The sequence below is a fragment of the Amphiprion ocellaris genome, chromosome 14 (assembly GCF_022539595.1).
Source record: "Amphiprion ocellaris isolate individual 3 ecotype Okinawa chromosome 14, ASM2253959v1, whole genome shotgun sequence".
NCBI classification, from domain to species: Eukaryota; Metazoa; Chordata; class Actinopteri; family Pomacentridae; genus Amphiprion; species Amphiprion ocellaris.
In genome coordinates this window covers 35,396,184-35,419,386 of record NC_072779.1, presented here as the reverse complement: position 1 = coordinate 35,419,386, position 23,203 = coordinate 35,396,184, and the positions used below count along the sequence as shown (strand labels likewise).

General features: G+C 44.2%; 1 protein-coding gene across 4 annotated transcripts in view; it reads right to left on the bottom strand.

Annotated features, from left to right (window-relative positions):
* Nucleotides 1-22,542, bottom strand: part of LOC111575722 (uncharacterized) — a 33,391-nt gene extending 10,849 nt beyond the window's left edge. For 2 of the 4 annotated variants that reach the window (XM_055017219.1, XM_023281003.3), the window contains exons 1-9: nt 22,348-22,542; nt 17,311-17,408; nt 17,013-17,229; nt 14,010-14,449; nt 3,440-8,661; nt 2,942-3,155; nt 1,678-1,910; nt 1,059-1,349; nt 881-987 (exon numbers count right to left, since the gene is read on the bottom strand). In XM_055017219.1, coding sequence (XP_054873194.1) covers nt 881-987; nt 1,059-1,349; nt 1,678-1,910; nt 2,942-3,155; nt 3,440-8,661; nt 14,010-14,449; nt 17,013-17,229; nt 17,311-17,382 — 6,796 coding nt within the window. In that variant the 5' untranslated portion in view covers nt 17,383-17,408; nt 22,348-22,542. Of the gene's footprint in view, nt 1-880; nt 988-1,058; nt 1,350-1,677; nt 1,911-2,941; nt 3,156-3,439; nt 8,662-14,009; nt 14,450-17,012; nt 17,230-17,310; nt 17,409-21,449; nt 21,597-22,347 lie in introns of those variants that run through there. The other 2 variants (XM_055017220.1, XM_055017221.1) reach the window with 2 other exon arrangements.
* Nucleotides 22,543-23,203: the final 661 nt, after the last annotated feature.

Here is a 23,203-nt window from a genome sequence, read left to right as displayed (position 1 = left end):
TCATGATGTGAAGCATGGTGGAGGCAGCATCATGATGTGAAGCATGGTGGAGGCAGCATCATGGTGTGAAGCATGGTGGCGGCAGGATCATGGTGTGAAGCACGGTGGCGGCAGGATCATGGTGTGAAGCACGGTGGTGGCAGCATTATGGTGTGAAGCATGGTGGCGGCAGCATCATGATGTGAAGCATGGTGGAGGCAGCATCATGATGTTCCTCAGCAGCAGGTCCTGGAAGGCTGGTAAAGGTAGAGGTCAAATGAAATCCCGGAGGACAACCTCGTGCAGTTTGAAGAGAACTGAGACATGGAGAAGATCAGTTTTCCATCCAGACGATGAGTCGAAGCAAACAAAGATCCTCAGAGATGGTTTGAAGACAACAAGGTGGAAGTTCTGGTGGAGTCAGAGTCCAGACCTCAGTCCACCTGAGAACTAGAGTCTGGACCTGAAAAGTTCTGTTGATCAGGATCCCTGAGGAACCTGACAGAGTTTAACAGTTTATGAAGAAGAAGGAGGAGAAAGTTCAGATGTTCAGACTGATGGAGACCAACAGGACCAATGATGGAACTGAAGGTTCTTCTACTAAATACTCTATGGAAGGAGAAGAATTCTGAGGGAATCACTGATTTTACATTTGATCTTTGTAATTAACTGATGTTGCTATGAGGAGATCCTTTCTCACTTTGACATGAAAGAGTCTTTTTGTACATTCTTGTCAGAAAAGCCAAATTAAATTGATCCTGATTGGATGTTGAAAAGCTCTAAAGGAGGAAACCTCCAGGAGGATGGAGACTGTTAGATGCTAAACAGCCTTTCTTCTGATTATTTCTACTTTGATATGAAACTGTTTCCATGGTGACAAAGAAGCCAAATGTTTCTGTACCTGCATCCCTGATCAGTCTCTGGGAAATCTCTGGATTGGACGCCATCAGCGACATCTTCATCCCTTTGACCACATCTCCTTGAACAAACTTCTCAGCCAGCGTCTGCCTGCGAGGTAGAACAACAGAACCTCAGCTCTCTGAAGGGACCAGCTCATACCTGAAGACAGTGATTCTCACCTGATCAGGTGAGCGTCGTCTCCGTTGCCGGTGGTCAGGGCGAGCTGGTGATGTGGAGTGAGAACCTCTCTGCAGAGCCCGTGGGTTCCTTTGCCGTCCATCATCTGGTAGAGCTTGGGATTCTTCTGCTGGAGTTCCTGTCTGGCGCTGGGGTCCAGGTCCTGCAACATCTGTGAGGCCCTTTTGAAGGTGTTGATGGGCGGGATGTGGTCGGCGTTCACCGGAGAGCTGTTGTTGTTGTTGTCCCGTCTGACGTTGGCAGATCCGTTCTCCTTCCTCAAATCTTTTATACTTCGGAGGAGAAACACATTCAGAGTGAGCTTTCATTCATTTCCAGTCAAACCTGAAGGGTGACTTCTTTTTAGAACACTGTAAAAAACAGACATCACCTTCCAGCAGTTGGGGCTGAAACAACGCTGTGGATCAATAAAGTGTTTCTGTTCTGTTCTTCTAGAATTCAGGAATGCTGTTTTACATTAGACATGTAAATTCAACCTGGTTTTGTGAAATACTGTAAAAACCTGTTGAAATAAAAGTAATACAGACTAAAACATGAATTAAACTGGGTGTGTTTTATATTTTATGGAGTTTATGGTGGAGTGTTTTGAGGAGAACTTACTCGTTGTACGTCCCGACCATTCCCAGCTTGTAGGTTTTGATCACAGATGCATCGTTCTCGGTTAAATCGTCCTGCGGCGTCGTGTTCAGGTGCTCTTTATACCGGTCTTTGCTCTCCTTTCGGGTCTTCCTGCAGCCTCCGATGATTAAGTATTTTCCAGATGAAGTGTACGATGATTCATATCCTCTCTGCAGCTTCAGGACCGGAGCATATCGGTCCACATCAAGCAGAAGCTGAGAAGAACAACCAGAGATCATTTCTACATGTTGGATTTTAAATATGGCCACAGATCGCTGCGACACAGCCGGCACTGCAGGCCGTCAAATATTCTGTACAGTGAACAGTGACTGTGAGGCGTTTAGGGAACATCTGGAAACTGCACCATCTACTGATGACTGTGAGGCGTTTAGGGAACATCTGGAAACTGCAGCATTATTGATGAGTGTGAGGCGTTTAGGGAACATCTGGAAACTACAGCATTATTGATGACTGTGAGGCGTTTAGGGAACATCTGGAAACTGCAGCATTATTGATGACTGTGAGGCGTTTAGGGAACATCTGGAAACTGCAGCATCTACTGATGACTGTGAGGTGTTCAGGGAACATCTGGAAACTATAGCATCTACTGATGACTGTGAGGCATTCAGGGAACATCTGGAAACTATAGCATCTACTGATGACTGTGAGCTGTTTAGGGAACATCTGGAAACTGCAGCATCTACTGATGACTGTGAGGCGTTTCGGGAACATCTGGAAACTGCAGCATTATTGATGACTGTGAGGCGTTTAGGGAACATCTGGAAACTACAGCATCTACTGATGACTGTGAGGCATTTAGGGAACATCTGGAAACTGCAGCATCTACTGATGACTGTGAGGTGTTAAGGGAACATCTGGAAACTGCAGCATCTACTGATGACTGTGAGGCATTTAGAGAACATCTGGAAACTGCAGCATCTACTGATGACTGTGAGGTGTTTAGGGAACATCTGTGATTAACGGCATTTAAGACTAAAGAATTCATCTCATTTCTATTTCATGACTCCACAAAGCTGCAGGACTTTAGATTGGAGTGAAAATGAGCCCACAGTGGGTGGAAATGAGCCCACAGTGAGTGGAAATGAGCCCACAGTGGGTGGAAATGAGCCCACAGTGAGTGGAAATGAGTCCACAGTGGGTGGAAATGAGCCCACAGTGGGTGGAAATGAGATGAACACAGCTGATGTGATTTTGTGTTTTTCTTTGGCCGAACACTGAAACTTACCATCTGTCTGACTTGGTGGCGAAGGATCGCCGCCTCTTCTCTGGTATTGGGGTTTGTGCTGGTTGCCTGGGCGACAGCATGATACAGGCAGTTGTGACCCTCGGAGTACACTGGCTCAACAGAACCGTCCGGTCGCACAATCTCAAAGTGTCCGGTGGACGGACTCTGCTCTCCACGGATCCTTTTGGTCATCTCTGAGAAAAATCCCTCTGACCTGGAAAACAGGAAGTACAGACTTTGAGAAGGTTGAAGATCCTGAGATTATTTCACAAAGTAACCGAGTACATTTACTGGAGTACTCTTCATCATCATCACTATCATCATCACCATCGCCATCACCATCACCATCACCACCATCACCATCATCATCATCATCACCATCATTATCATCATCATCATCACCATCATTGTTTTCCTGCAGTAATGAAGTATTTTTTCTCCAGTACTTTTTCTGTTCTGTTGTTTCCTACATGACCACACTGGCAGAGGTTCACTCACCGCTGGGAATTTTCCGGCTCCTTCCTCAGCTGCAGGATAACATCTCCGGCCGACTGGTCCGTCCCCGGATAGTAATCCTGGGAGAGCTTCTTCCCGTCTTTGCCCACCACGATCAGCTTGATGCCTTTGCCCTGCAGGGCTTCGCTCTGGGTGAGGACGTGGATGTCCACTGCCGTGGCTGGATGGTTGACGTCGCAGATGTCGTCGATGTAACACTGCAAGTCCCTCCTCTCTTCTTCGGGCAAGTACTGGCAGCGACTCTGGAAGGTCTGTCTCACATCGTGCTTGTACACCTGGTTGGTGAAGAAGCTCTGGGTGTTGGTCCTGCCGATAAGGTTGCTGACGGCGCTGCCGGCGACAAGGGTCACTTTAGCCATGCAGGCTTTGTTCATGAGGGCGGTCATGTGTCTGGAACAGGCACTGATAAATTCCCTGGAAACACTCTCTGCAATGGCTTCGAAGAGCTCCTCTTTCAAGCGCTTCACGTTCGGCAGCTTGTGCCGTCCGTCGTGGTCGTACTTCTCCTGTGTCAATGGTTTCATGCTTTCCAAAAACTTAGGGACGAAGGAGTCATTGATGACCTTCTCTGTGGGGTATGACTGCAGTATTTGTACTGACATTGTAACATATTTAGCAATTTCCAAACCCTTCATCACATACTGCATTCTCCCGGAAGCCTTCTCGCTGTGTATGTGCTGTGTTACAGTACCGCACACCTCTGAAAGTGTGTTGAGAGCCTTCGTGACTGTGGTGCAGTCCATCATCAGGTCAGGAATGACGCTGCTGGTCAACATGTTCACTGACTGATGCATAGATTCCTCACAGTCCTCAACAATTCTGTAGTCGGTCATCCCATTTTTCATGGCAGTCTTTGGCACTCCGGAGCAAACCAGATCATTCAGGGCGTTGTCCAGGCTTCTGTTTGCTTTAATCAGGGAAGTCGTCTTCTTCTTGAAGTGATCATGGAGAGCTTTTTGGAACACAGCGTTCAGTCCCTTGTCGATAGCATAGCCCACAGCAGTCATGCATCCCTGCTTCCCCAGCTCCTGAACAGCGTACTTGCCTGCATGTTTCAAACACTGTTTCACCGTGAAGGAGCTGCACTTTGCACCGGCCATCAGACCCTTGGCCCCACTACGCACCACACTCGCAGCGTTCCTGAGTCGGCTGAGTCCACCGAAGACCAGCGACACCCCGATGCTGATGGCTTTCGCGATGGCCCACTCGGCCCAGTCGAAGGTTCCCTGTATCATGCCTTTGATCCCTTGAATCATGTCGGACACACCCTCACTTATCAGTCCAAGTCCAAACTGGCTGGCGATGCCGCCGGAAAGAGCACAAACAAGAACGCCTGCTGCTACCTGAAACACGCCCAGAAGGAAACATGCTAGCGCATCGTAGGAGAACTCTGGCTTCTTTTTGACCTCAAACACGATGCCGAGGCCGTACTCGTAGAGGACCAACAGCTCATGAGTTGTGATGGGATCCTTGTTTTTTGAAAGGTTGTAAACGCTAGTCTCCTCAACGACTGCCTCCGTTTTGTCGCTTTCAAGCTTTTTGAGAACTGCCACTGCATTTTCAATGTATCCCTTCCAGGCTTTGAAGATGTTCATCCTGGCGGTCATTTGTGCCTGCAGGTTGCTGTTTTTGTGGTGCGGTTCAAAGTCGCTGGTCACTGACAGGTTGCAGAACATCATAGTGTTGGTAGATTCTGACAGAAAGACGTCCACTGCAGTCTTGACCTCCTCCAGTAATCTTTTAGCCTCAGCTTTGTAGTCTTTCTTTGTGAGGTTCATGGTGATGTACGCTTGGTTATAAAGAGCCACGGCGCTGTAGAAAGGATCACGCTTTGCAGCGCTCTTCCAGTATGTTATTGCTCCGTAGTCACATTGGTGTTTGTCAATGCAGTACAAGTCGGTTCTGCTTTTTGCCTGTCGAATGTAGTCATAGAAGTTGTTGCTTCTGCCGTGCAGGACATCATTTGCAGTTTCCTCCAAGTGTCTGATGAGGTTTTTGCTCAGCATAGCGATGTCCTCATGCCGGCTGATGTGCCCTTCATGGAAGATGAGCCACAAAGCCCACGACTCTTTTAGAGCGTTCAGTGCAGTCTGATAGTCAAACTTGCTGCAGTGGCTCTTAAAGCACTTGGGGATGTCCTTCACTTTTATTTGTGTGAGGTCTCGTCTCTCGTCATGTGTGAAATTTTTGTCAAAGTCGGCAAGGAATTCACAAAATCTAGAAAACAATGTTTCCTTCAAGTCAATTTCAAACAGCTCATCTCTTTCCATGCTGGCTAACCGGCTCACTTCATGCTCCTCCCTGAGCTGCCTCATGGTTTCGGCCGACTGGGCCTGATACACCGCTGCTAGACGGTCGCGATTCAGGATCATCTGCACCATCCCCGGGTTTCCTTTGCGGGCAGTGCGTCCGAACACCTGCCTCTCCACGCGCTGACTTCCAGGGAAGTATGTGAGGAGAACAAAGAGGCCTCCGCACTCATTCACCTGGTGCTGGACGTGGATGTCTGTCCCACGGCCGCCAAGGTTTGTGGCGATGATGATATTTCCGGGGCCGAAGTTCTGTTTCTCGATATTGTGCTTCTCGCTGATAGTGTACATGGTGATGTTATTGGTTCGTTTACCATGCATTGTTGCCTTCAGCTTGTCTGCGGTCTTGACATCCTCACAGATGATCAGCACCACCTGCCCCCTGTCGGCAGCTCTCCATGCAGATTCACAGATCACCTGGATCCACCTTTCTCCACTCACCTGCACTGCTGGCAACTCCACCAACTTTTTCTGGCGGTGAGAAGGAATCACATAGCATGCTGTTTTGTAATGTCGTTCCAGAAACGTTTTCTCAGCCTCGCCCCCTAATGTTCCAGAGACGCCGAAGATACCTTTCCCCCTCAGGTACCTCTTGAAGAAATGGACATTTGACATGTAATTTGTCACGTTGGACAGTGATGAAATCGCTAGCTGGTGCTTCATCTCCAGGAACTGTTGCAGGCCATCACCCCAGCGCCGGTTTTTCTCCAGAACTCCACTGGCCTGGAAGTCCACAGGAATTACGGCATCATACTTGTGACTATCTGCATCATTGGAGTCCACTCTGTCAGCTTCAGGAGCTTTGTCGATCATGTACTCTCTTCCTCGTGTCATCCGGATGGCTTTCAAGGCGTTCTCAGCAAAAACTGGCAACTGATTCTCGATATATTTCTTCAAGAAAGATGGGATCACAATGAATCCTTTAGATTCCTCCAAGGAGTCCAGGTCACAGTCATGGGAGTATTTAATTCTGGACTTTAGTTTGTCAACCGTCACTTCAATTAACAAGTCCTCGGACATGATTTCACAGGCTTGGCCTTTCTGCAGCAGAAGAATGCTGACGTTTGAGTCTTCATGAGACTCCTCCCCATATAGTCTGGCCAGGTTGTTCTCCAGTATGTAATAATCTGCATTCACACTGTTTCCTGTCATCATTTTGAGTTCGCTCAGCAGCTGGTACTGCTCTTCAGGTCCAACATTGGCCATGATTTTCTCGATGGCTTCCCGCTTGGTCTCCTCACAGCCGTCAGTGTCTGTCTGACTCTCTGCTTCGTTGAATGCGTCTAGGTCCCGCTGAGAGTAAAACTTTTTCTCAACACCCATCACCAGGATGTCACTGGCTGAAAAGTCCTCAGACTCAGAGCCAATCACAGCCTGCAGTGCGATCTTGTGAAAGAGCTGGATCCTGGTTCCCCACCAGATCTCCCCCGTCTCAAACAGCTCTATTGGCCGGCAGGCAGACATCAGGGCCCAGATACTGGCCAGGACCTGCTCAACGTGTCTCAAGCCGCTAGCTTGGTGCGACAGAAACGTCACTTGGACTCCACTGTCCAGCGTCATGTAGTCCACCTCGTCCACAATCACACAGTCAAACTTCCTGGAGCCTCGAGTAGTTTTCTTCTCAAACTCCTGCCTTAGTGCATCTGCTGCGAATGTTCCGACATTTCCATAAACCACCTGTTTGCTGTACGCATCCTTAATCAGCTCCTCCTGACGCTCAGCAGAGCAGTTATATATGTTTAGTGGAGGCACGATGGATGATGTCACACCAAACATATCAAATAATTTACTCCATTCTTCTTGATCACGGATTGCAAGCAGAGGGGAGCTTGTCAAGATGTCCACCTTTGCACCTCGGGTAGCCTGGATGGTGGCAAACATGGCTAAGATGCACGTCTTGCCCTCCCCGGTGCCGATTTCCAAAAGACAGCCTCGTCTTTCTTCGAGCTGTGGCAGCAGCAGCAGCAGTAACGCTGCCAGCTGAGAGAGTCTCGGGAAGTAGCCTTCAACTCTTCCGCCCATCCAACTGGTTTCCGTAGTGCACGTTTTCACAGCGATGGACAACACAACCAGCACTCTCTTCAGAACATCAATGTCAGGCGCTGACAGATCAAGTGACATAATCTTTCTTTTACATTCACGAATCATCGCCGTATTAATGTCCACACTCTGTTGTATTTGCAATTCTTTTTCAATATACCTCAACACATCTCCCAGCAGCCACAGAAGATCATCTGGGTAGTTTTTGTCCTGCATTTCATTCAGGACAGTATCTATGTCTTTGTCCAGCTCATGGGACACACAGTCCTGGATGTAGTCCAGCGGGTGTCTCTCATTCAGAGCAGTGAGGGCCATGATGCAGTTTAGGCTGTAGGTGCAAACTCTGTGAAGGATCTCTGTCACTGTCTTCTGATTGTGGCTCAGGGCCCTCCCAATGAAAAGCTTGATTTCCTTTGATGTCCAGATCTTATTGAAGAGGATGTGACTGAGGATCTCCTTTGCTGCTGAGGGCAGCTGTGGAGTCACGTTCAGAACATTTCTCAGAACCTGTTGGGCCAGTGTCGGATTCTCAACATGTAGCTGTTCTTGCAAACTGAGGAGGAAGTCAAGCTTCTTGTCTTGGACGTCTTCAAAACTGTCACTGCGTTCCATGGTTACCTTCACCACTGCCTCCAGGATGCTGAGCCTCTCTGTCAGAGACAGATCTATATATCCGGTTGCCTGGTCCAAAGCGAGCAGTGACCAAACAGGGATCTGGTGCTCTTGGAAATATTTCTGCGTGAGCTCATTTTGGAGTGTCTTTATCCTGTCTTCCAGGTCACTCTCTTCATTTTCAGCCTCGGTGATTTGGTACTTATCCAAAAGCTCTTCAAATTTCTCAGCAACATCAGCGGACTGAAAATAAGCAAAAACAAGAACACATTAGAGCCAATTTCAAACATGAACTGTGCAGAGGGGTGTAGAATGTCACACAGGGCTGCAAAACTTAACCAATGTTGATCTTCATCACAATTTTGGCTTCTTGTACTTGAATGAACATGATCGACTGTAGCATTGATGTTTAAAATGTTCAAAGTGAAGCAAATGCAAAGAGTGCAGAGACAACACAACCAGGCAACACACCTGAAGAAACACCACAAACTAGCATGAAGCCAAAGAAAAACAATGGTTTGTGTCATAGGATTCACCATTTCCACACCTCCCTTCCATGTATACAGACGTCTTTCCACTGCAGCAACCCTGTTCAGGTGAACATATTCCACACTGAACCCCTAATCAACCCTTTCAGTCTTTGGAGTGACCAGAATGAACAGCAGTCTGCACGAGTTCTACAAAGACGGTTCTTGAAGGAGGTTGTACAGGAATGATTCCTGACAGAGGTTCCACAGGGACAGTTTCTACAAGAGGTCCCATAGAGATCATTCCTAAAAGAGGTTTTACAGGGATGGTTTCCAAAAAGGTTCTACAGGCACAGTTCCTAAGCAAGATTCAACAGGGACAGTTTACAATAGAAGTTTGGCAGAGATGGTTGTAGAATAGCACCTCTAAAAGGATGGCTTCTGAAAGATGTTCTACAGATATGGTTCCTGCATTGCATTCTGGGAGCACTGTGCTTAGAGATGGGGAGTCACGTTGACTGATCCTCCTTTGTGTGAAGTTCTGATCATATCTACTCTCAGATGTACGTCGCTTTGGACAAAAGCATCTGCTAAATGAGATTGTAGAATTGTAACTGTACATCACAGTAACTGTATGTAAATCAAAGATTCACAGAGCAGTGGAAACTCCTGAACTTCTATTAACCCTTTAAGTGCCAAAGTCGCAATATTGCGACAAGCAACATTGCTGAACATAACAAGGTATAGCTGCAAATATGGTGCCTCATATAGTTACTACTTTACACAAGGAGATGGTGGACATTTGGAACTTCAATCTGAGCATCATTTGTGGGTGGGTTTTCATTCAAGGTTTTGGAGTTTATAGAGTTTGAAAACCGCTCCCTGGTCAAGGAGGCGAGGGTCGCAGTCGGCGCGTAACAGAGCGCAAGACAGCGCGAGAAAACTCACCATGCCGAGAGGTCTGTTCACCGTTGACAAAGTATTTCATCAAGTAATGGCTGACTCAGACTCTGAAGAGGAATATTCACCCTCTGATGAAGATGTTCAGTTGTCCAGTGAGACAGAAAGTGACGCTGTGTCTGTGCGTAATGGCAGCGAGTCCGTACGCCATGACAGTCCACAAGCAGCACATCCTGGCCGATGCTTTGTTTCACTGTGTCCGGGGTGGCAGGAGGGGACGTGGTGGGTGTAGCAGGGGTGGTCAAAACACTGCTAATAGTGAGGTGGGTAGCAGGGATGTAAAAAACCATGGAAATAGCAGTAACCGCGGGAGAAAATGCACTGATAATAGCGGCGGAGGCCGCAGTGGCGTTCACAGCCGCGCCGTAACTGACGATGATGATGGCTGGGTTTGCTTGACAGATGAAGAACAGTATCACAAGTGGATCAGACATTTAGATGAGCCTGTTGGGTATTGTGGAGACAGGGATCTGACAAATTCTGAGCCAAGCAATGCCATCTTGATCGATAAACATCTGTAAAAGTTATGTAATCCATATGTCCGCTGCCTGGTGACGTCATGATATGCAAATTAGATGAGTGAATTTACTCCCATCACAAACTTTGGATCATACTGATGAATTTACTCATTTACAGTATGCCTTTATCTCTAATCATTTTCAAGTTACAACCTTTTGAAAAAGTGATATCAAAACTGAATATTTTATTGAAAAAACTGTGGTGCCTAAAGGGTTAAAGTACCAGTTGTTGATCTGAAATGAAGACCAATTCGGCAGCTGATTTCTCTCCTCAGATACATTCAGAAACAGATTTTGGTGAAGTGTTTGATGAGAGGAAGTTTGAGTAAAGGTCCAGAATCTTCCTGTCATGGTATTTCTGTTGATTTAAATATGAACGAGCGATGCAAATGTAGAAGAATAATCACTACCTTATCGTGTTGGAGGGGTTTGAGTGACCATGTGGCCCTGGTACCTATGTTATCAGGAGGAAGAGCCCCTGGAAGGGTCTCCCAAGGCAAATTGGTCCTGGGGGAGGGACCAGACAAAGAACAATTCATAAAACCCCTGGTAGCGTAGACTGGTTGGAGACATGGAGCATCACTTCACTGGATAGGAAGGAACCTGAGCTGGTGCAGGAGGTGCAGAGATACTGACTAGAGATAGTTGGATTAACCTCCAGGACAGCAAAGCTTCCTGAACCAAACTCCTAGAGAAGTGTTGGACTCTGTTTCTGGAGCTGCCCAGGATGAGAGGCACCAGGCAGGTGGAGGGATATTGTTAAGCCCCCCAGCTGACGGCCACTTTGTTGGAATTCTTTCTGAAGAACCAGAGGGTTGCCTCTCTGTGAATACACGTTGTTGAGGGGAAAACTCAGTTGTTTGTGCTCATGCACCAAACACCAGCTCAGAGATCTCTGGCTTCTTGGAGTCTCTGAGTGGTTCCTGGAAGAGGTGCTGCTCAAGGACATAGTTCTCCTGACGACTGGAAGAAACAGTCTGTCTGATCTGAACCTGAGTGATGTTCTGTTATTGGACTTCTGTGCTAGTCATGGATATGAGTATAAGATGGCATCATAAGTGTACTTAATACTAGAGCACCTTCAGCCAAAGGTCAATGATTAACTTGTATCAGACCTGCGATCGTATGTCTTGGATACTCGGTGAGGAGCGTAGCCGAGCTGTCAAATGATTACCACCTGGTGGTGAGTTGGAACGGATACCAGAACAGACCTGGTAGATCCCAGCATGTACTGTGGGAGAACTGGGAATGTCTGGTGGAGGACCCTGTCCATGGGGTTTTTCAACTCCCACCTCCAAAAGACTTTTTCCTGTGTCCTGGGGAGGTTGGGGGCATGGACTCTGAGTAGGACATGTTCAAAGTCTCCATTGCAGAGGTGGCTGTTGTAACTGGAATTGAAGGAGGCCATCAGGCTGAAGAAAGAGGCCTTCATGGCCTGGCTGACTCAGTACCGGGAGCCCAAAGGGCTGCAGTTGTGGCTATTGCAAGAGCTAAAACTCAGGTATGGGCAGAGTTCAGAGAGTCTATGGACAAAGACTTTTAGTTGGCATCAAGAAGGATCTGGCAAACTGTTAGATGCCTCAGGAAGGGGAGGCAGGGCTTGGCCCAGGCTTTGTACAGCCAAGGAGGGGAACTACTGACCCAGACTGAGGACATTGCTGGTTGATGGAAATAGCACTTCAAGGAACTCCTCCAAGCAGTGAACAAGCCAGGCAGAGCCTAAAGACTCAGGGGATGTTTTACCCATATCTGTGGTAGAGGGTTGCTGAGGTAGTCAAGAAATTCCTCAGTGGCAAAGTGCCAGGTGTGGACAAGCTTCATCCTGAGATGTGGAAGACTCTGGACATTGTTGGACTATCATGACTGACATTCGTCTTCAGTGTTGCATGGTCATCAGGGACGGTGCCTGTGGAGTGGCAGACCGGTGGACCGGGAGGTTGCATTCCCAAGCAAAGGACTTTAAGTATCTTGGAATCTTGTTTGTGAGTGATGGGAAAATGGAGTGTGAGATGGACAGGTGGATTGGTGCAGCATCAGCAGTAATGCAGGTGTTGTTCTGGATCATTGTGGTGAAGAGGAAGCTGAGACTGAAGGTGAAGCTCTTTATTTAGCAGTCCATCTACGTTCCAAACTTCATCTATGGTCACGAGCTCTGGCCACTGACTGACAGAACAAGACTGTGGGTACAAGCAGTCAAAATGAGTTTCCTCTGCAGGGTGGCTAAGCTCAGACATCTGGAAGAAGCTCGGGGTCGAGTCGCTGCTCCTTTCCATCAAAAGGACCCAGTTGAGATGGTTCGGACATCTGATGCTGATGCCTCCTTGGAAACTTCCTTTGGAGATTTTCCAAGCAAATCTGCCTGAGAGGAGACCATGGGGTAGACTCAGAACTTGCTGGGGGGAGGATTACATATCTCATCTGGCCTGGGAACACCTCAGGATCCACCAAGAGGAGCTGGAAAGTGTTGCTTAAGAGAGGGATGTCTGGAATGAACTGCTTCATCTGCTGCCACCACAACCTGGATGGATGGATGGATAGATGGATGGATGGATGGATGGATGGATGGATGGATGGATGGATGGATGGATGGATGAATGGATGGATGTGCAATGCAAATGTTTTGTCTCTAAAATCTGGAAATATCCTTGATGTAATTATTGATTGGCCCTGATGTCACAAATGTAACTTTAATTTGTATTTCACTTGGTACTCAAGATATTTAAAAAATCTGATGACTAAAACTGTAAAAAAAAAAAAAAATACCCATCAGTCTGTGAAGATTCAGTTGGAAATTCTAAGAGCTTTAGTCGAAGGCAAATTCCCCAGACAGCATGTTTTTATTCTCAAAGTAGAAACATCTTCACAAACCAAAAATAGAGGACCTTGGTGGGTCCAGTCTCAAAAAATTCTTGAGAATGTCTTTATGAACCAAAAAGAGAAGTCCATGTTGTAAAGAACATTTTTAAGAATCAAAAAGACGACTCCTACGACCCTAATGAGGATTAAGCGGTATGGATAATAGATGGATGGATGGATGGATGGATGGATGGATGGAAAAAGACAACTTCAAAAATGGAAATTTGCTTTCATTCCAGTCCAGCCTCAAGATATTCTTGAGAACCAAGAGAATCCCATTTTAACAAGAACCAAAAATACAAGTCCAAATTCTCAAGACTGACTTCAAGAACTTAAAAGACACACCTAAACTCTCAGGGATGTCTGGCAAAAAAGAAAAACAGAAGCCCAATCCCAGTCGAGTTTTAAGATGTTCTCAAGAACATCTTACACAAACATAAAGAGAAGCCATGTTGTCAAGACTGTCTTTAAGAACCAGAAATGGAAGTCAACATTTACAAAAACTACTTTGAAAAGCACAAAAAGAAGTCTGTGTTGTCAAGAACATTTTTAAGAACCAAAAAAAAAACAACTTCAAGAAAGAGAAGTTTACTCTTAGTTCCATCCAGTCTGAAGATGAAGTCCAGATGCCTTCTACTGAAGCTCTTTGGATGCCATGAGCTGGATGACCAAGAATCTTCTTTCTGTTTTGGTTGTTGAAGACATTTTGAACGTCTACTGAACTCTTGGAACAGATACTACTACTTTCTGCCCTAGGTGATGTGTTATCGATAATAAATAAGGAGCGTACCTCGTCCCGGTGGATCTCAGCAGTGTGATCTTCCACCAGCTGGTGCAGGACCATCGTCTGCTCCTGGTGGAACCTCCGAGTTGTGAGGTTCTGCTCCTCCTGCAGGTCCAGATAAGCCTGGGTCAGGTTATGGCGGGAGGCCTGGTTCTCCTCATTGATCTGCTGCTGGATCCTCCTCTCTCGCTCCAGCTGGGCCTGTCGCCTCCTCTCCTCCTCCTCCCTCCTCCTCCTTCTTTCCTCCTCTTCTCTCCACCTCCTTTCTTCCTCCTCTCTCCTCCTCCTCCTTTCCTCCTCCTCTCTCCTCCTCCTCCTCTCCTCCTCCTCTTTCCTCCTCTTTTCCTCCTCCTCTCTCCTCCTCCTCTCCTCCTCCTGACGTTTCTTTCTCTCTTCCTCCTCCTTTTCCCGTCGCTCCTTCTCTCGCTGCTCCTCTTCCAGTCGAGCTGCAGGAGAGTGATGATAAATCTTACGTCTGCTTTCATTTTAACCCTTTCAGTTTTTCCTGACTGTGGTTTATTTTAGTCTAAATCCTGCAGCTCTGAGGAACCAGAACATCATGAAGAAGGAGAGAGAACTCAGAGATGTCTTCTGTCAGTAGGACTCAGTTATAATTTGTTGAAGATTCAAAAGACTCCCTGTCTGTTTAATCTCTTCATCTGAGAAGAAAATGATCAAAATGTGACACAAAATAATGTTAAGAAGACTGTGAGTCTTTTCAGAACTTGTAAACTATTGGTACCTGTGTCATATTGCCTGTGCTGTTTCTGTAGACATGCAGAACTTTAGATTAAAAATGAACCACAGTGAACAACAAAAATGAGACAACAACTGCAGGAGTTCAGAGTGTGAAACTGTCAGTGTGTATTTTGTCAAAACCTTTGAACTGTGAAACCTTCGTAGGTGCAGAACATCAAAGCTGCAGAGAACGTTGTGAAAACACTGTGTGCTTTAACTCATCAGCTTCTGGGTGATATACAGAACATGGAGGTTGCTCAGAGGACAAAGTTAACCACACCCTACACTGCAGAAACATGGCCGGGTGAGATAAGAAGTGTGGGCGGATGTTTGAAGAGCTGAGCTGCACAACATTCATCTCCTGAAACAGAATGAACTGCTTCCTCCCGACAGAACAAATGTCAGCAAGAAAAGCATCAGAGAGCGCAGTACTCCGCCAAGGCTGCTCATTGCCCCATATGGAATTGTCAGAAATGCAGCATTTTTTTTTTGTAGAAATGCAGCATTTTTTTTTTTGTTGTTCTTAATGATCAAAAATCATGGCACCATAGAATGTGGCCATTTAATATAGAGGGACCCACAAACACATTGATGGGACTCAGAAACACCCCCACAATTTAATCAGTTGTTCCTTGTATCATTTCCGACGGATAAATCCACAGTGATACAGAAATCTTTAACAAATCCGTGGATCCAGACTATAAGCTGCATCACTGCCAAAATCTAATCACTTGGTCCTTGTGTCATTTCTGACCTTCCCTGAAAATTTCATCCAAATCAATTAGTTCATTTTTGAGTACTGTTGCTGACAGACAGACAGACAGACAGACGATTGTCACATAATTCTGCCGAGACTCCACCTTGTGATCCTAGGACCTGTGTTGTTGGGGGCAGTAGACCCTGGTAGGGTATCAAAGGCAAATTGGTCCTGGGGAAGAACCAGATAAAGAGCAAGTCGCTAAACCCCAATGAGACCAAAGCTAAGTAAAGGAACATGGAGCCCTCCTGGAGCCAGGCCCAGGAGGGGACCATCTCGTGGCCAAGCCTTGCCCTTTGGGACTCGTTTGAACAACCCAAAATTGTCACATTGGGCTGCCGCCCAATAGGCCAATTGGGGTTGGGTGCTATGCATACTGGGCAGTGGACAAGAGTGGCCACCTAGATGTGCCAACCCCTACTGGCATAGGTGGAGCAGTGCTGACTAGATATAGTTGGGCTCACCTTCAAGCACAGCAAGGGTTCTGGAACCAACATCCAGTGTCCCTAATCTGGTTTGGGGGGTATGTCCACTTCAGGTCTCTCAGAGCTGGTCATTGTTCCTCAAGGTTCCAATGTTAATGCTCAATATTAGACCAACAACACTCTAGAAAAGGTTCTACTTCCTGTTCAGACCAGGAGGAACACATCAGGGCCTGTGACTGAATGGAAAATGTTCAACAGACTTTCTGAGTGGGGGTTTATGTAGATGGAGCCCGTATGACTTAGCAATGGTGTTCTGAGCTTCTACCTGGCTTTAAGGAAATTAACAGCTTATGTTATAGTGACAGAGGGATAAGTGTAGTATCACAATATGCAATAATGATATTGCAATGGGACTTGAGATGGAAATTAATCGTATGGCTACAATCTCTCGTATTTACATGGAAATATACATTAATATGAACTGTCCCATTTTAAGAATAAATAAATGAAATGAAATGAAATGAAATGAAATGAAATGAAAGGAGGAATGGAACCTAAACTGACCTCAACCCAACTGAGAACTGTTGGGGAATCCTCAACATCTTTAACAGTCTACCACCGACCTCCATAAAACATCTCAGCTCTAGAAGATAAAACCATCCATACTCTAGAACCTCCTACATTTATGAGACTGAAAGCCGTGATCAGTGTGAATGGATGAAATACTGTTTATTGAATTAATTGATTATGTTGCATATTCAGTCTTTGACTTTATTTTTCTGGGGAGAATGAACTAGGATATGGTGTAGGTTCTTGGAGATGATTTTACCTCTCATCCAAGATGAGAAGTCAAATATCTTGAAGAACTTCCCAGAGAAGTCCAGTTGATTTCTACTGAAGCCTCTATGATCACCACAACCTGGATGACTGAGAATCTACACAGACATCAACATTTGTTCTATTTGGTTTTCAGACTGTTAGACTCTGAGAAGCAGCATTTTCATTTCTCTGCTCATGGACACACATCGACAGTAAAGTTCACTTTGACTTTGAGAATCACTGATTTCGTGATTCTGGACGGATCCTCACCAAAGTTGGGGCAGCTGTCGACGATGATGCCAGACAAATTGTTGACCAGCTCAAACTTTTGCCGGTCATCAGTCTCTCTCAGGTCGTATGAAGCTCCGCCTCCTGCACATTTGAGGTCCCAGTCGCTGTGGTTTCCATACTTCAACACGACCTCGTCGAAGGGTATCAGTGCATTCAGGTACTCGCCGGAGCTGTGGCCTGGCAGCCTGTTGTCGCTCTGCAGGACAGAACACAGAATGAAAACAAGATATTGTGCAGTGAAACTGTGAAACTGTGACTTCCAGAATTGAGGACTCACGTCGTCCCTGAACTTGGTGCGGTAGTACCAGGTGTAGGGCGTCTTGTTGAAGATGGTGTGGGCATTCCCCATGGCTCCGGATATACAGGAAACAGCAGCTGTCAGGAGAAATCATTCATTCACTGATGAAAATGGAAAACTGTCAAATTTAGTGTTTCTGTGATTCACACTAGACCAGTGTTTCTGAAGTAGAGGGGTGCAGATACATGATAAGAGGGGCAATCGACTGGGAGGAAAAGGTCCATCTACGGGGAACTAATAAGCCCAACTATTGTTTTAACGTCGGCTTGTTTCTCGCTGCGTACAAACTGGACTGGCCATTGTGCAAGTCTATACTTGCTTCTTTAGAAATTTCAGGTAGTTCATAATATTTAGTAAAAAGATAATTCCTTAAATGTGAACATTTTCAGAATGTACTTTTTTTGAACTAAAACAAAGGGAAAAAGTAGTTGAGTTGTGGTTATTTATAGGTTATTATGCTGTGATTTTACTGGTCCGGTCCACTGGAGATCAGACTGGACTGAATGTGGAACCTGGACTAAGATGAGTTGGACTCTCCTGATCTTTACTGTGAAAGGCATATGGGTACTGTACATAGACTGTATATAAAGATGGATGTAGCGCCTGGTTCCAAAAATGAAGCCAACACAGAAGTGTCAAAAACTTTTAATAGCACACCGTCCGCCAGGGGCTGGCTCCAAAAAGCTCTATAGATCCCAATTCATGACAGGAAAAACTAAAATTTGATAGACTGCTTTTCTACGGGTCAGGATTTTTTTCATTAGCTGTTATGGTCAAAACAAGAGATCAGGTGGCAGATCTTAAAATAAATCAATACTGAATTTTATATAGAGCTTATAGAAGTTTTGCGAAGCCAGGGGGTGGGGCTACTTCACTTGACAGGCTGACCTGGAATGATTGACAGGTCCTATGGAGGAGGCAGCAGACACTCTGCTCTCCTCGTTTGGATTAATTCTGATATAATAACTGTTGGTTTATTTATCAGTGGAGCAGCAGAACATTTTCCACGGACAGTTTTTCTGCCTGTTGGCTTGTTTTAACCAGTTTTCTAACTTCGGCTGATTCTACCAGCAGACACTGAAAGGATTCTGATAGTTCAGTAAGTTAATGTTTATTTTCATATCGGTGCCACTTTTACTGCACTTTATATGCAGCTTTAGTGTCAGATATGATGTGTGCCATGAACTCCAGATGTTGGTGGAGTTTGTTTCTGTGTGTGTTGACCAGAGAAGAGAGTTAGCATCCAGTAAATATTAGCTTTAATGTTAGGATGCTAACCGAGCTAGTGCTCAGTCGTAGCCTGATTAAAGCTAACGTAACATTAAGCTAATGTGTTGAGTTTCATGTAAACAGCTGAAGTGTGTTGTGTTACTGTAATGTGGTACATTTAGCTAATAAAACTGTTCATGGAGACGCTGGTTCACATTAATGTAACGTTTAGAAAACATAAATGTGATTAAAACAGTGAGGTTAAGGTTCTGTGTTGTCAGTAGTCCTGAATATCTGCTGAGTCTCTGAAGTTAAACTGGAGAAAACAGTAAATCTACTCTCTAGTCGTTAACGTTGTTTAATGACTGATTCACGTTGTAGTACGTATTCCTGCAGTGTAGATTGGAAAAATAAATTCCCAGAATATGACCAAAGTAATGATGTACACTACAGTTATTACATTTAAATTACAGCACAGATAAGCTGGATAATAAAATCCTCTCCTCTAAAGCTAAAGTGACTGCAGGCCTTTCTGTCTTTCAGTGCTTAGAAAACTATATGAAATAGGAAATCTTTCCAGGGATACTTTAAAATGAACCTCTGCTGTTGATGCAGATACTGTGACATCTGTCTTCATCTCAGGTGTCTCATGTTCACTGTGAGGATCTTCTGAGTGAAGCCAACAGAAGGAAAACCTCATCTGGTTGTGAAGAAGGAGACTGAATGGACAACATCCTCTGTGAACAACTTCCTGTTTAACTTTCACTTACAGAAGGACAGAGCAACTCTCAGCAGTTTATTATTCTCTGTTCTTAGTATTCACAGGTTCCATTTATCACCTTTAACTTCATCTCTGCTGTTGTAGCAGAAATACAATATAAAAAAGTCAATGTTATTTATAGCAGATATGCAGCATTAAACCATCAACACATTCAGGTCAAGAGCTTCATTATTTCCTTTATTGCACATTTAAAAATTCCATTATTTAACTATTGTGAACTGTACAGATGTGTAAACATAATAAATGGATGAAATAAATACTGTGTTGCTGACAGTGAAATGTAAAAACTGAAAAGTAACAAGACAAGTTGTATTCTGAAGAGAGGAGCTGAATCTGCAGCATTATTGTTATTACTGGAAGGATGAGGAGGACATCAGTGCTGCTCTTCCTCACAGTGATGAAGGAGAAAAGACTCTTCAGACAACCACAGCTGGATGTTCATGTTCTCTGTAGTTCTCAGTCCATCAGATCAGATGTTCCCAATGATCCAGACCAAGACTGGTAGGAAAAGACACTAACAGTGAGGAAAAGATCCACAAGGTTCTTTCATTCCCACTGCTGGAACATTAATTATCAGAGTGAACACATCAGGATATGAATGGAACCCAGAGTGTATTTTGGTCTATTTTTTAATCTTATGGAAATGTTTGTTTTCCTTGTTGAGGCTAAAGGACGTTTTACTGTTTTAGATGGACAATAAAGTTTATTCTTTTTATTCTAATATATCATTAGCATTAGCATGAGGTCCACAGTTATCTGACCATACACTGTTATAGAGAAAAAAAACTGAAGCAAAGAACAGAGATATTAACTCAGAACTGAACTGAGAGATTAACATTCATCAGTAACAGTTCTGTGGAGGAACATTAATGTAGATTTATTTACATCTGCTGATCATTAAAACAGCAATCGATCCGTTATGATTGATCAGCTGTGATCTGCAGGAAACTTAGCTACAGCTAACAGTTAACTATGACACTAACAAACCTGATTTAGCATCAGCGTTAACACTAAACGAGGAAACCTCAGATTTAGAGAACAATTTTAAAACATGACGTTAGAACATGTTTATATCAGAGGTTACAGTCTGATGTTAACTTACAGTAACTTCACTGCTTTATATGTGATGTTGTCCAGATGTGGAGAAGAGTACAACTAGTTACAAAAATGACTTTAACACTTACCTGCAGAGTTTATCTTTACTTTTGGAGGCTAACGTTGTTAGCAGCAGCAGGTAAACAGCAGAAGCCGTAAATGAGGGCGGGACAGAGAGTCCTCGCCTCTCAGTCAATCTGACCAATTACTGCTGTTCAGCTCCGCCCTCTGAGAATCTTGATGTCGTCACTGGCTCCAAAAATCCAAGATGTCAACCAGGAAGATGCTTCATTTTCTCAGTGCAGAAACCAACAGGTGACGTCACAGATGCTACGTCCATCTTTATATAAAGTCTATGGTTCTGTGAAGCGTCTTGACATAATTTGAACTGTAAATGGCGCTATATAAATGAAATTGAATTGAACTGAATTGAAAAACAATGAAATGGAATCAGATAAAATAACACAGCCCTGCATGTTCACGTTTCAATATAAAAACAGTACATATATATATATATATATATATATATATATATATATATATATATATATATATATATATATATATATATATATATATATATATATATATATATATACTGCTGATGAGGAGTGGACCAGAATACCTGCCGAGAGGTGCAGAAGTCTCACTGACAGTTACAGAAATCGTTCGATTGCAGTGATTGCCTCAAAAGGTTTTGCAAGAAAATATTAAGTTAAGGGTACCATCATTTTTGTCCAGGCCTGTTTCATGAGTTTATTTTTTAAAATAATTCTGTTAAACCATGGTTCAAAAGCAATGTCTGATTTTCATTGGTTAATTTTCATTTTTATGTATGTGTGTGTATATATATATATATATATATATATATATATATATATATATATATATATATATATATATATATATATATATACATATATATATATACATATATATATATATAAAAATACGTGTGTGTGTGTGTATATATATATACACACACACACGCGTATATGTATATGTGTGTATATATATAGAATCGTTGACACACCTTCTCATTTAATGGTTTTTCTTTGCCAAAACTTTTTCTGTTTGTGCAGAGTGGATCCAGCTACTGAAGGACTGCTGAGTACTTCCTGGCTTTCTGGCAGCAGCTGGACCCTTCCTTGCTGAGAATCTGGATCTTCAGGTTGGTTTCCTGCGTTAGGTTCTTTGTTTTAGTCATTTCTGTCTCTGAAGAACTTTCAGATGTTCTGCTTTATATAAACATGAAGCATGGCAACAAAAACTGTGTCGATGAATAAAAAGAACAACCTTCATTAGTGGATCACTGGAACCAAAATGACCCAATACTCAAAATCTCAGATGTATTTTTATGGAATCAATCAGTTTGAAGCTTTTAATGGATTTTTTAGGATGTGTTTAGTATTTGAGGTGTCGCTGGACTAAAATAAATTACATTTGAAGACCTAAGAGTGATTCTGAATGCAGTATTTCACAAATGCATGGAATGTACAAAAACTTTTTTCCACCGCTGTATTTACTGATTTAACTCCTCAAACTGTATTAACTAGTGAAACTGCAGTAACTGTATTCAATCAGCCAATCAGAGTTTATTTCTATAGTCCTTTACAACAACCCAAAGGGTGACCAAAGTGCTTCACAGTGAAAAACAAGAGAATAACTTAAAGACACTACGGTAACTGAAATAATAAACTGAATATTAGAATACACTGAATATTAGAATAAACTGAATAGTAGAATAAAGTGAATAATAGAATAAAGAGAATATTAGAATGAACTGAATAATAGAATAAACTGACTAAATAATAGAATAAAGTGACTGAATAACAGAATAAAGTGACTGAATAACAGAATAAAGTCACTGAATAATAGAATAAAGTCACTGAATAATAGAATAAAGTGAATAATAGAATACAGTGACTCACTGTGTCCAGCTGTCTGTTCGGTCCTGCAGCCTCCTTCAACTCTCAGCGTCTCTTCTGGACTTCCTCCTCTTCCTGATAAAGTTTATGTCAACAGCCAATCAGAGAGCAGCACCATGATGTCACAGCAGCTGTCAGTAGCTGCAGGAAGGGAGGTTCAGGGGTAAACAGTTCATTCAGACCCACGTGGTTTAAAGGAAAGCAGCCTCTGCAGCACATGCTTTACTAGAAGCTGCTGCTGCTGCTGCTGCTGCTGGGATTAATGCGACTGCAGCAGCAGAACATCAGACAGGAGACGCTGCTGGAAACAAAGAACATCGAAAAACTGTTTGGGCTCCTGTTACTGGTTTGGTGTCTTACTGGTTTGGTGTCTAACCCTAACCCTAACCCTAACCCTCTACTCTGCTCTGCTCTGCTCTGCTGTACTCTGCTCTACTCTGCTCTGCTCTACTCTACTCTGCTCTGCTCTACTCTGCTCTACTCTACTCTGCTCTGCTCTGCTCTACTCTACTCTGCTCTGCTCTGCTCTACTCTGCTCTACTCTGCTCTACTCTGCTCTGCTCTACTCTGCTCTACTCTGCTCTGCTCTACTCTACTCTGCTCTACTCTGCTCTACTCTGCTCTGCTCTACTCTACTTTTCTCTACTCTGCTCTACTCTGCTCTACTCTGCTCTACTCTACTCTGCTCTACTCTACTCTGCTCTACTCTACTCTACTCTGCTCTGCTCTACTCTACTCTACTCTGCTCTACTCTACTCTTCTCTACTCTGCTCTGCTCTGCTCTACTCTGCTCTGCTCTGCTCTGCTCTGCTCTACTCTACTCTGCTCTACTCTACTCTGCTCTACTCTACTCTACTCT